The sequence below is a fragment of the Ursus maritimus genome, unplaced genomic scaffold, assembly GCF_017311325.1.
Source record: "Ursus maritimus isolate PB19 unplaced genomic scaffold, ASM1731132v1 scaffold_13, whole genome shotgun sequence".
Classification (NCBI taxonomy): domain Eukaryota; kingdom Metazoa; phylum Chordata; class Mammalia; order Carnivora; family Ursidae; genus Ursus; species Ursus maritimus.
In genome coordinates, this window is record NW_024423675.1 from 49,208,720 (window position 1) to 49,223,087 (window position 14,368).

General features: G+C 40.3%; 1 protein-coding gene across 3 annotated transcripts in view; it reads left to right on the forward strand.

Annotated features, from left to right (window-relative positions):
• The window catches only part of PHACTR2 (phosphatase and actin regulator 2), a 120,718-nt gene that overhangs the window by 25,214 nt on the left and 81,136 nt on the right, over positions 1 to 14,368 (forward strand). For all 3 annotated transcript variants that reach the window (XM_040627889.1, XM_008695040.2, XM_008695039.2), the window contains exon 2: positions 6,138 to 6,305. In XM_040627889.1, the coding sequence (XP_040483823.1) occupies positions 6,138 to 6,305 (168 nt within the window). The remainder of the gene's footprint in view (positions 1 to 6,137; positions 6,306 to 14,368) is intronic.

A 14,368-nucleotide genomic window follows, 5' to 3' on the forward strand; every position in this document is an offset into this window, starting at 1 on the left:
GCAGGAATGTTTACTGTTGGTAAAAGCTGTACCCCCTGAGGTCTCCCTACAGCTGATATCCTCACCCCTAAGAACTCTTAAATCCTATCCTCATGCACCTCCATGCTAGCTAATGCCACATTTATGCAAATGAACTCTTTATTTTAAGTTAGTTTTAGATTTGTAGAAAAGTTGCAAAGACAGTACGGAGAGTATACCCCCTCCTTAGTTTCTCCTGTTGTTCATCTCATGTGTGAGTATCATACATTTGTTACAACCAATGCACTGGTGCATTACTATTAACTAAATTCCATAATTCCATAGGATTTCCGTCATTTTCTCCAAATGCCCTTTTTTGTTGTTGTTGTTTCAGGATTCTATCCAGGATACCACATTGCATTTATTTATCATGTCTCCCTAGCCTCCTCTGGTCTCTGGAAGTTTCTTAGACTTTCCTCGTTTTTAATGATCTTGACAGTTTTGAGGGTATTGATCAGGTAATTCGTAAATGTCCCTCATTGGGGTTTTGTCTGATGTTTTTCTCGTGGTCACAGTGGGGTTGTGGGTTTTGAAGTGTGATTCTCAAACATCATGTCAAGGGTACATGTTATCAACATGACTTACTACTGATGAAATTACTCAAGATCACTTAGCTGAGTGATCAGTTTTCTCCTCTGTAAGGTCATTCCTCCCCCTACGTTTTATGTTGCAGTCTTTGGAAGGAAGTCCCAATGTGTAGCCCACATTTAAGGAGTGGGGAGTTCAGCTCCACTCCCTTGACATGGAGTGTTTATATAAATTATTTGTAATTCTTCTGTACAAATTTGTTTTCCCACATTTATTTAATTATTCAATACTTATCTATATTAGTATGATATTATTTAATCATTCAATATTTATATCAGTGTGATATTGTTTATATCAGTATTCAATATTTATCTCCATCAATATTGTATGTATTTATTTTATACTTTGGATTATCATCTAATATGACATTATTTATTTTGTTGCTCAAATTGTTCCAGCTTTGACCATTGGGATTCTTTCATTTGGCTGCTGTGTGACCTTGACATACTCCCTTCAGTATGTTTTTTGAGCACTTTCTTACTTTCTGGCACTGCGACATCCTCCAGGCTCATCTAGTATTTCTCTTGCCCTAGCCCTGGAAGCGGTCGTTTCAGTGGAGATCTGATTCCTTTTCTTTGAAGAGCACTGTTAGAAACCAAGGGCTGAGTGCCAGTGTGCTCACTTGGGATGTTGTTGCTTCTAGGCTTTCTGAATGAAAAGAACTACGAAATACATGTGTTTTATAATGAGCTGTATGTACATGTATCTATCTATCTATCTATCTATCTATCTATCTATCTATCTTTCATTGATCTGTCTTTATCTATCTCTCTGGCCAAGCATGAGTTCATTATGATATTTCCAACCCTAATACAGTGCCATATGGATCATTCTAGCTACCCACCTTGCTTATCAATGAGCTCCCTTTCCAGCAGTGTGAAACCTGGCTCCCAACATCAACTGTCCTCTTACTTATTCTACCCCAGTGTACATGGATAGCAGTTTCAGAATTGTTAACGCATACTCTCGTGTAATGCCACGCACCTTGATTTTTCTGTTCCTTTTCTCTTCCCGTCTGGTAATCAGTATCTTACCCTCAAAAAGGAAGAGATTTGATACAACCCAAAATAAACTCTGATTAACAAGAGAGTAAGGATCTCTGTTAGTGAACTCAAGACAAGGATAGCCACTTGGCTTCCTTGGAAACCATTATCCAATCTCATCTGCGATGGCTCATAGCATGAGTTTATTCTGATCTTGTTGTCTGTCTACTTGGTTCTGTGTCCAGAAATTATGTATGCCCGTGTATATGAGAGTACATATGTGAAGGATTTTTCAGTTGAGAGAGGCTTCACGTCAGTGTAGGAAATAAAGTCAAATCTTTCCTAAACACTGTCCTAAAGTTCTGTGGCCTTTAAAGAGGAAAGTGGCAGACTTATGCTGGCAAACATAAAAACTGTAAAATAAATAAATATTTTAAATATTTTAAAATGTTGCTCTCAAGTGTGAGAAAGAAACTTCTGATGAAGGACAGGTTACTTTTCCAAACATGAAAGTCAGTCAAAATTAACCTTTAAAACGGGAAATTAAGGCTTTCATCTGGGATTTACCTAGCAGTTTGCTCTCATCTTCATGTAAATGCAAGATTCAGGAGTCTTGTTGTGAAAATTTTTTTTGGTAAGTTTCAAAACTGATTTTAATGGTAAATTGGTTCAAAAGGAAAATTATAGAAGTATCAGTGGAACTGGCAGTCTCCTGGGTGTTTGGAGGAGAGAAGAGAGTTTATATTCTGTTCATACTACTCAAAAGCAGATGAAAATCCCATACACATTCATGATTTAAGAGAAGTACAATGATAGTGTGGCCAACTGTGCCAACATATGGTTCCTAATTAGAAGTGTAGTTTGCTCTACTAACCCAACAACTACAAAATTACAGATGAATTTATTCAGTCAGAAAAAAGGTGTGTGTGTACATGCACCTCTCTGGTCATTGGCACTGGCCCAGGCCCTTTCCAGAGGAGAGATAAAGACTAGCACTGTAGATGTAGGATAAAGATAATGGCAGTTAATTTCTTATGCAGCTATGAATTTAACATTAAGGCTTTAGTTCTTCACTTGCTCAGTCTCCCCATCTGTCACCTAGAGAATTACTTACTTTTTGTTTTGTTTATTTTTGTTTTCAGGAGAAAAAGTAGATTCTTCTTCAGTGGTTTGGATCAAAAGCAGACTTTTTATGGAGTGTCAAGGAACTGGATATGTGGCTTGAGAGAAAAGGAGAAGTAGATATAGGCCTATAGCCACAAAGATGAATTTGAGATAGAAATCCTCATTCCTGTGTGTGTAATAGTCAGCCCTTATATCTTTCACAACATTTAAATTGTTCAAAATTAAGGCTTTCAGCATAAAATCTCGAAAAAGAAGAAACACCAGGCATGCAGTTCCTCTGTAGGTTTGCCCCTTGTTTGAGGAAGGTAGCTGGAGAAGAGTGGAAGTGAAGTAAATCAGAATTTTACATTTTCATTCTGGCTTAGCTTCAAAATCAGTCTGTCCTGTATTTCTGTCTGCCTCTTGTACTTTGGTCCATATGGGCAGGGTAAAGTAGGGTCAAGAACCATATATAGAGGAAACAGTCACTGCAGGATTTGCATTTCTATCTGAAACTAGAATAGACATCGCTAGAGGGAAGAGTGGAATTTATCCTTCTTGTTCAGAAGGAGCTCATAAGGATTTAGGTATTAGTGTATATTGATTGTCTTTTTTCATTCAGTTGAAGATTTTTCTAGTTCTGGTATGTCAAGTTATTTTTGATTGAGAGGTAGACATTTTCATATTATGCTAGGGGACTCAAAATCTTACTGAATCCTTTTTTTTTAAACTGGCTTTGTCTGCCACATCTCCAGCATTGGAAAGGAGGGGAACCACCTCATTACTTCCAGATAGAGGTAAAAATCCAGGTTCCCCACACATCCTCTTTTGATACCTTATGGTGGAAATGGGGGTGGGGGATGCTCCTCATTACTCTTGGGCATGGTGGTGTTTCCAGATCTCTGCATGGTCTCCACTGATACCACAGTGGGTAGGGGTGGTCTTGTTCCCACTGGACATTGATTTGATACCACCCCAATATTTATGGGGATGGAGGAGGAGAGACACCTCATTACTGCTGGGTAGGAGTGGAAGGCCAGGCTCCCATGTGGTCTCTACTGACACTGTGGAGGATGATTCGTTACCAGCTATGGGCATGAAGGTCCTGACTCCCTACTTGGTCCTTCCTGACAGCTCTGACAGGGCACTTGGGGGTTCTTGTTACAGTTTCATGCGGGTAGACATCTAGTCTCCCCACTCAGCCTATGCTGGCATTCATGGTCGTAGTTTCTTTTATATGTCTGGCTGGAGTAGAGCAGTTACTGTCTAAAGGTTTTCCATCCTGGGGCGCCTGGGTAGCGCAGTCATTAAGCGCCTGCCTTTGGCTCAGGGCGTGATCCCGGCGTTCCGGGATCGAGTCCCACATCGGGCTTCTCCACTGGGAGCCTGCTTCTTCCTCTCCCACTCCCCTGCTGTGTTCCCTCTCTCGCTGGCTATCCCTCTGTCACATAAAAAAAAAAAATCTTAAAGGTTTTCCATCTTGCTAAGCTATCCCTTCTTTGCTCATTTGGCTGGAGAGCAGGCTTTTGTTGAGGCTTTTTTGGTCTATGCCTCAGGATGTCTCCAAGTTGGTGATTGCTTCAGCTACAAGTCTGTATAAACAGACAAGAAGAAAACCTGGGGATCTCACCTTCATGTTGTTTCTTGGGTCCTGCAGTCTCAGGGTGGTCCACTTTCTTTTCACGTTGCAGAGTCTTCTTATGCTTCATTTATATATAACATCCAGGGTTTTAAGTTCTGTTTAGCAGGAGGAGTGGGAAGATGTAAGTCTACTCCATCTTCCTGCAAGCAAAAGTCCTTGCCATTCAATTTTTCTTTTGGTTTGTTTTTCCCAATATTTTGTTATGAAAGTTTTAAAGATGAAAGAATATACAGTTAATCACCAGGTATCCACCCCCAGATTCAATACTTAACGTTTTGCTCTATTTTCTTGAGTATAATTTTTATTTACTTTATTGTATTTATCCACCTTTCCAGTCCATCTGTCTGTCCATTAATTATTTTTGATGGACATCAGTACACTTCACCCCTAAACACATCAGCACGCGTATCATTATTTGGACTTCACTATTTATTTATGGTTTTTTTAAAGGTAAATTTTATATAAAGTAAAATGCATGATATCATAAATACCATTTGATGAGTTTTGTATGCTATATCCCTTATTGAGATAATTTCAGTCACCCCAGTAAGTTCCCTTCAAGCCCCTTCTCATTTAATGTTTACTTCCATCTCATTCCAAGAAGCAGCTACTGTTCTGAGTTTCTTTCTTTTTTTGTTATTGTCATTAATTCATTTTGGCTCCTCTAGAACTGTGTATAAATAGAACCACATGGTACGTATACCGTTGTGCTTGGCTTTTTCTCACACTGTTTTTGAGGGGCATTCATGGTGTTGTATGTATCAGGGGGGGTCTATCATTATTATTATTGCTGAGTGTTATTTCATTGCACGAACAATACCATGGTTTATCCATTCTGGGCTGCTTCCAGTTTTTTGCCATTACCATTTCATAATAGGAATAACCTAAGTCATCATTGTCTACCTTCTGTTTTGAACATAGTGCAAGGCAGCCGAAGGTTTCGGGCCTTTCTCTGATTAATAAAATGATTAAGACACTAAAGTTATGTTCTGTCACACACAATACCCACGTTTTCTACACATTTCTACTGTTAGTGAAACTTATCAGTTTATTGGAAGCTGAAAACTTTCTTTTGTGATAGAAGCAAAAGATTGTTTTAGCATTGTAAAAATTAGAATTTAGCTTCTTGGCACGAAATTTTATTTTGCGAAGGAGAAACCATGGTTTTAACTACACCATAACTGTAATATTCATTACTGAGAATGCCATACTAGCCTCTGGAGGAACATCCTATTTCAGGAGTACTTAGATTACTCTTTTCCTTCACAAAATAGTGATCTAGTTGCTGCAGATGGGTTCAGCTGTGTTTCCTAGACTCTTATTTGTCCGGCCCTACCTATTATGTAAGTCTCTTGCTTCTTTTTTATTTTCCTAAAATGATTATCTAAGGGGACTGTAATTTCTGATTGATTGATTTACTGATTGATATTAGGGGAGTTCTACCAGCTGGGGAGTGGGACAAAATAAACTTTACGTGAGAGTCCAATGAAAGTGGTCCTGCTTGCTGTTACAGTGCAGGAAGAAACAGACGATGTTGTTTCAAACTTTTTGTAACAGGGGCGCCTGGGTGGCACAGCGGTTAAGCGTCTGCCTTCGGCTCAGGGCGTGATCCTGGCGTTATGGGATCGAGCCCCACATCAGGCTCCTCCGCTATGAGCCTGCTTCTTCCTCTCCCACTCCCCCTGCTTGTGTTCCCTCTCTGGCTGGCTGTCTCTATCTCTGTCGGATAAATAAATAAAATCTTTAAAAAAAAAAAACTTTTTTGTAACAGCTTTTCTCTGACTTTATTTTTCTTTATACAGTTGATGGACTGGACAAAGCTTCTATAGCAAATTCGGATGGCCCAACAGCAGGCTCCCAAACACCTCCCTTCAAGAGAAAGGGGAAACTGTCCACCATCGGTAAAATCTTTAAGCCTTGGAAATGGAGGAAAAAGAAGACCAGCGACAAATTTAGAGAAACCTCAGCAGGTATGAATAGCATAGCTTTGCTAGCAGATAAGTTATTTAAATTTTTTAAAAGATAAAAAGTTGTGTCTTATAGTGTTTATTTTCCTCCAGAAAAAAGTCCATATTTGAAATGAAATCAGTTAATTTCCGGATAAAACAACTTAGAGTTCTGATTTGCCTCCTTTTCCACTCACTGGCTTTCTAATATATTCTTGTTTTTAAATATATACTTGTACATTCATACAGAAAACTAGTGTGGAGGGAGGGGAAGTGAAGGAAGGTGAGATAGAAAATTAGAAGGGGAAATGTTATTTGTCAACATTAAAGCTGAAATATCCATTCCTACACACACACACACACACACACACACACACACACAATATTATCTATCTACTTAGTTTCAGTAACATAATCCTGTTAGTTAATGTTAAAAAAAATTTTTTTAATGTCTTTTTTGAATGTATTTGTTTTGTGGGCAAAATATAATGGCTGTTTGAAAGAAAAGTGTTGCTATATTTTATTGTTTAATTTAAAATTTCCATCATGCCTTTAAGACAAATAAATGGTTTCTGTCCTAAGGGAGTCATAACACTATTGGTGTGAAAATTTTTTATTATTATTTTGTGGATTTGTTAAACTTTGAGAATTACATTGTTTAGTACCTTTCATATGGACTCATGGAAGAAATTGGCTTTAAATCTCAGGCCAGAATTAAGCCCAGTTTAAACAAGTATCTGGTATCAGTGGTATTGCCTTTAAGATAGAAAAGCATTTATCTCTTGATATAAGTTCAGCATTCTCCATGCTTCTTGTCTAATACAATTGCTTCCTCAAAATTCCTTATTGCTCCAAGGTTAATATCGTCAGTGTATGTGCAGGGTCATAGAGCATATCTTACTGGTCTGTGCTGACATAGGAGCTGGTCTTTCGTTCTAGAGCTGTGAAATAAAATAGAAAATACCTCAAATAGCACAAAGGTGTGAAATAGGGACACCAAAACTTCCTAACAAAATTGCCTTCTGTGCATTTGCAGCTATATAACTTCTTTGAGTGTTTAATATTTAAAAAAGAAATAATGGTACCATATCTGAGATTTGTTTAAAAATCCTGGAGGTGGGGTGAATGTAGATGAAAGAATATTGGCCACAAATTGGTAATTGCTTAAGCTTGGCAATGGGTACATGGGGTTTATTATTCTCACCTTTCTACCTGGAGGTATTGGAAAATTTCTATAATGAGAAGATAGGGAAAATAAAAGAGACTTGGGTTAAGAGGAAGTAACAATAGCTTGGTTATTACATTTTCTGTAGTTTCTAATTGGCTTTTGGATTAGAAGGCAATGGGAAGTGGGCAGAATGCTGTGCTGAGTGAGGACATCTGGGTTCTCGTTGTGACCTTGCCACCCAGGTACCACGTGACCTTGAGCAAGTCAGATCAGAGTTGAATGAGTTGAATTCTAAGGTGATTTCAGTTCCAGATTCTGTTGTCAGTCCTTGACTACTAATCCCTGGCTGGACATCTTGTTCTCCTTATTCTTCAGTTGTGAGTGGAACCACACTGGTCTTAAGTGTCCCCCTCTCACGTTTCCCTAAGTGTTGAGAGAATCTGGCTCTTCAGGTTACCATGGCTACCCAAGATGGGAGTAGGGCTCCAGACAGTACCAGTAAGAAGATATTGAGGGGGGAGGATGGAAGTCTCCTCATTTGTTTAGCTTGCCCTTTAGTTGAATTTAGGCTGCTAACTTCTCTCTCCCTAATGCAGAAAAGACAACCACAAAGAAATTCTCCTTCACTTTTCCTTGTCATCTCTTTTTAATTATTTTAACAGTAGGGAGCCTTAACCCTGAATATTTAAGAAAAGTCATTTTAAACAGCACTAGGTGTTATTTTATGTTATCCCCTATTTGTTAAGGAAAGCCTAGCCATCTTTCTATTGTTTTCTTTTCAAATTCACACAGGATTTTATATAAGTTTAGCTCTAAGGAGTTATACTATATCCCTAGTTCCTAAAGACTACCAAACTACATTAACAACCTGAAAAAGTTATTAGATGTCTGTTTTCTTTGCATCAAAATTGTGACATAACAGAATAAAGACAAGCCAAGTAGATACGTTAACAATTCTTTGTGAATTTGTCTGCTACATTTGTGTCTTTTCTTTCTAAACCCATGTTAATGTCTTACTTGAATCTCCTAAGATGTTATCTAGTGTCTCATTATGAAATATTTTGTTGTTACCTTATATGTATGCTTATTGTAAGGCTTAAATTTCTGCCGAGCTTTGTGAACTATATCAGCTAAAGCCTAAAATAAAGGGAGACACAAAACGGTGTAACACATGTTTTATTCACATTGAGGGAAGATGTCATGTCTAGAGGAAAACTGATGCATTTGGAAATAACCAAGAGAAAGGTGCTTTCTTCTTTAATAAATTGTCTCAAACAGCGAGCTCTGGTTGTTTGGCTCTAACCAAGACCATGTGCTGTCTGGCATTCTATGCAGTACACCTTAGGCACGTCCGACAATATGTTGGGGTCTGAAAGAAGATGCATTTCTTCCAAGAAAAGTCAATCTTTGTTTTTCCTTCTCCTAAATTCCTGGCGTTAAAGTCACAGGGCTATGAATCTTACTGCATTCCGCTCCATAGTGATTAATACTGCTTTTCCTAGTCTGGGTTTCTGTTGTAGGAATTTTTAATTGGTAACAGAGAGGATGCAACACTGATTTATTAATGCCATCGTAATTGTAATCAATGCCATTGTAATCATATGTTTACCATGGTGGTGGTAGTTAAGAAGGGTCCTAGTTGGTGTGTGAATGTGACCGGTCCTAGTATGTGACTCTTGATCTCCGGGTATGAATTCGAGCCCCACATTGGGTGTAGAGATTACTTAAAGATAAAAATCTGAAAAAAGAGAGAGAGAGAGAGAGAGAAGTGTCCTGTCCTCTGCTTGCTTTGGTAGTCCTTGAGCCAGCTATATTTTGGAAGGCCATCTTGTCCTATAAGTCAGGCTGGGCCTAGGCCCCAACTTCAAGTTCTCTGGCCTTGTTTTAAAGCGGAAGTTGAAGTCTCTTCAACTCTGTGTGGGCTGGTCCACAGGCTGTTGGGTTCTAGGGCGGGAGAGCAGTCTTCTATTTACTTTCCACCAGTGCCTCTTTTCTTCACTTTTTGTCTCCTGAGTGAGAGGGCCGTTCTCTGGTCCCACCTTTGCTCTCAGTTACATCCCTTCTGTGTCTTTATTTATTTATTTATTTATTTATTTTTTAAAGATTTTATTTATTTATGTGACAGAGAGACAGCCAGCGAGAGAGGGAACATAGCAGGGGGAGTGGGAGAGGAAGAAGCAGGCTCACAGCGGAGGAGCCCGATGTGGGACTCGATTCCGGTACGCCGGGATCACGCCCTGAGCTGAAGACAGATGCTTTAACGATTGCACTACCCAGGCGCCCCCCTTCTGTGTCTTTAGAACTCAAAATGTCATTTACACTTCTTTTCTTATGTAATTATTTCTTCCTGCTTTTTTTTCTTTCTTTTTTTGTGGGGAGGGTGTGTGTGTGGTGGCTGAGGTTCCTCCCTTTGGATCTTTAAATATGCTGCATTTCCCCAAAGCTAAGAATACAAATAAACCTCTGGTAAAACACACTTGTTCCTCCAACTTCTGCAGAGTCTATTGCCTTCAAAACCAAAGGTCTTGAAAATCCAGCCTGTGTCACTGCTTCCACCTCCTCTCCACACTCTCATTCCTTTCCCTCTGCCATCTGCGCCTGTGCCCAGCACTCTCCACTGATGACACTTCAAGCCTCCCAATCAGGAAATTTAGTGTCACTCTCTCATTTTCATCCATCCCAACCTCTGCAGCATTTGCCATCGCTGGTTAGTCTTTCCTTGATTGACAAAAGATGTCATTATCTTGGTTGTCTTTGACTTTTCTTTCTGCCTTTTGCCTCGTCTCTCCCCCTTCTCCTCTCCCCTAAACCTTCGAGGGAGTTTGCTATGTGTCTTAGCCCTTCCCTTTCTTTGACTGTGTTCTTCCTCATCATGCCATTTCTTCTCAGTACCCGCATCTCTCAAGCCAAGTCTCCACCCAGGACCTAGGCACATCTGCCCAAGCACCTGATGGGTAGCAATGCCTAAGGAGTGCACGTTAACTCAAAATCCGTTCCTAAGGTCTACATATATCAGCACTGAGCACGTGATGCACGCAAGTATTGTTCTGGAGTCGGGTATACTGGAGTGAGTGAGCGAGCAAGGTTCCTGCGCTCCTGGAGCTTTCATTCTAGAGAGGTAGATGCTATGAATGAGCACAGAGTGAGGGAAGGGGGAGTGGAAAAGTACTATGTACAAAATCCATCCCAAAGCAAAACAGATCCTTTGCCAGTCCCAGTTATCCATGCTGTTGCAGACATGGCTTTCTTTGGCATCCAGACTTTGAACCATGGAGTCCTTTGACTCTTTCTTACCTCTTACCATCTTCTACATTCCATTAATTCCTAAAACCTTTCATGTGTTTTCTCCCGTTGCAGGGTCTCTAACATTAGCCTTTCCTCTCCATCCCCATTATCTGGTCCTTATCACTGTCTCATTGTAGGTAGCCTCTTGGTTGTATTTAGGTATTAGCCATAACAGCTATAGAAAGCTAGGGAATGCTAGAGAAGGTAGGGAGAGGTGAGGTTCTGGCAGTAAATCTGCCCACAGGTGAGACTGACAGTGAAGGTTCAGGACGCCAGCAGCTGTCAGGAACCCCAGAGAAACCAGGATGACAGCGTTCCAAGTCTCAGGCCAGGCAAATAGAGCAATGGGTATTTCACACCAAAATAGCTTGTGTTCTACCCAACAGGGTAGAATAGGAGAGCATCCAGGTGAGTGAGAGCGGGAAATCCAGGTAGGCTTTAGTAGCCAGGGTGTTCTAAATTACTTAGGTGGTAGTACTCATGGGCAGATGGTGCCTGGTATAGGAATCAGAAAGACTCAAACAGAGCCCCCACCCTTTTTTTTTTTTTTTTTTTTTTTTTTAAGGAACCAGGGAATAGAGCTGGTAACTAGGACAGGAAGTTACCAAAGGATTCAGGACAGAGACTTGCTGTATAAAGTGGAACACAGGTAATGGGTTTGTGGGAGTGGTCCCCTCACACCCCAAACCTCAAGTGCTGGAGCTCCTGTTGCTAGAATGGCACAGCCCAAGAGCTAGGTGACCAGAAAAAACAAGGATTATTGTGGATTTGGGGAAATAAAGGCAAACTACCCGTCCCTACCCTCTCTCCTCTAGCTCATCTTGGATACCACCATGAGGGAATCTCTTCAGGTGGAACTTTGGTCCTGTTGGCTCTTGCTTAAAAAGTGTGACTGACCCTACATTGTTTCCTAAGTGAATTCCAGACTCTTAAGCTCTCCTCAGTGTAACCCAAACTGACCTTTCCTGTCATTTTTCTCAGTCACTTACATTGGATTTCGGTCACACAGGGTCACCACTTACTGAGCATGCCCCTAAGCCTTCTTGTCCCCAAGCCTTTCTTCCTTTCTTCTTTCTTCCTGCTCTGAGCACCTCCTTCTCACAGCTATACCTGGGGAAATACATGTCATGCAAGGGTCATGACATGTCTCTTCTTTCCTGAAGATATTCTTTTTTTTAAGTAGGCTCCATGCCCAGTGTGGAGCCCAATGTGGGTCTTGAATTCATGACCTTGAGATCAAGCTGAGCTGAGATCAAGAATTGGACACCCAACTGACTAAGCCACACAGGTGCCCCTTTCCTGAAGATACTCTTTTTTTTTTAAAGATTTTGTTTATTAATTAGAGAGAGAGCAGGAGCAGGGGTGAGTGGGGCAGAGTGAGAGGGAGAAGCGGACTCCCCGCTGAGCAGGGAGCCTGATGCAGGCTCAATCCCAGGACCCTGAGATCATGACCTGAGGGAAAGGCAGATGCTTAACTGACTGAGCCCTTCCAGAAGATATCCTTAACCTTGACTCTGTATCAACTGAGTAGGAACTTCCCCTCCTTTGCTTGTAATTCTGTTATGTATATTTTGACTTTTCTGGTTTATGTGTCTGCTTCTAATTTTGCGATGTAAAATATTGAAGGTCAGAAACTATCTCATTCACTTTTGCCCCATTTCAGGTGCTTTGTATAATAATTTATGCCTGGTATGTACTTTATTTTTAGGGAGAGAGGGAGAGCACAAGCATGAGCAGAGGGAGGGGCAGTGGGAGAGGGTGAGAAAGAATCTTAAGCAGGATGCAGAGTAGGGCTCCATCTCAACCCTGAGATCATGACCTGAGCCAAGATTAAGAGTCAGATGCTTAACCAGCTGAGCTACCCAGCCCTCCCCCCAATACGTACTCTTAATTGTGCCTTGAATTGCTTATTTATTGAATATCCACTATAACTAAAAGTACAGCACTGGCTGCTTTAGGACTTTGTAAAAGAAATTAAAGATTGAAAAATCATAATGGGGAAGAGAAAGACAGTAAATTAAAATACTAACCAAAACATGTACTCACAATTGCAACCATGTACAAGTATCAAGAAGCCAGTAAAATAATTAGGGGAAATTTCTCTTTCCTATCTTTTGCCCTTATTTTAAAAGTAAGTTATACTCCTAAGTAAAGACATTTATCTTCGTTATAATCATGACGTTTTTATTTGTGTTGTTAGTAATGCAGAAGGAGTGCCTGCCTAGATTTTTAGATAACATTGTTGCGGGTTAGCAGCATTCTAAGAATCAGAGTGATTTGTAGAGAGTCCTCTGGTAGAAAGTTTAATTTACTGGTACTCTGCATTCCCTAATAATAATAATGTCTAATTTTTATTGAATGCTAGCATATGCCAGGTTCTGCTCCGAGAGCTTTATTCACATTAACTCATTTAATCATCAAAGCTTGTTAAGTTTAAGTGCTACTGCTATCCCACTTTTACTGATGAGGACACTAAGGCCAGAAAATTCAAATGACTGGCCCGAGGAGACATACCTGGTAGGAGGCAAAGGCAGTATCTGAGCCCACGCAGTGTGGTGCCACGCCAGTACTTTTGACCATGGCACTATGTTGTGTCTCTAGAAGATAACGTCATACCCAGACCCGTAAGGATGGGTCACTGAAAGGTGACTCTGCTGCATGGGTTTGCTTCATATACTAGAGTTTTTGCCGTGAGAAGGATTTGGTCCGAAGAATAATTTTGGTTCTACTTACCTGCCTAATTTCAGCAGCATACGCATAGAAAAATGGTTGTCAAGGGTCAAAATTATGTTTGGTCCTATTAAAGATAGTGTGCTCTGTAACCATAGAGGCATCATGTTGTGGCTTGGGATTATTTTCTGTACCTAGAAAGTAGGGCGAAGTTAGAAGATTTGCACAGGGTGATATTTGTTAAGGACCGATCTGATTGCATTAATAAACAACAGCATTTTGATTTCATCTGTCTTGTTGCCCTGAAGTACTTTCGTGTATCATTCACCCTAACACCATCTTGGAGGAAGGGAAGAGAATCTCTCCCTTTCCCATTTTACTGTAGCAGAAGGAAGTTACGTAATCAGCCAAAGACCACACGGCACAACCAGGTCTGCATAGGGCTCCTTGCTTGGACGTTAGACAACACTCATTTGTCTTCTCAACAAATGTCTTCTGAGCATCCACATCTACTGTGTGCTAGGCACTGTTATAGACCATAGTGATAAAGCAGGGAACAAAGAGACAGTACTGCCTTCCCCTCTGGGGCTTATATTCTAGTAGGGATAGGAGGCAAAAAGAACCCCCCAACATCAGAAAAGGAGAAGAAAAAATATAAAGCAAGGAATAGGGAATGTAGGAGGTAAGTTACAGTTTAAGATGCGGTGGTCGGAGAAACTTTACTAGGAGAACAACATTTGAACAAAGACAGGAGGGATGGAAAGAAAAGCACTCAGGGAAATCCTGTTAAGTAATTACATGTGTTAGAGCAAGCATTTCCTTTTGTCTAACAATGGTGTCAATATATTGAATATAGTTCATTATAAACTTTAGTCTCTTAACGATTAAAATATCTCACACCCATGAACCTCATGGTTGTTAATCTTGATATCTGTTGCTGGCACCATGACTCCTAACAAATCCT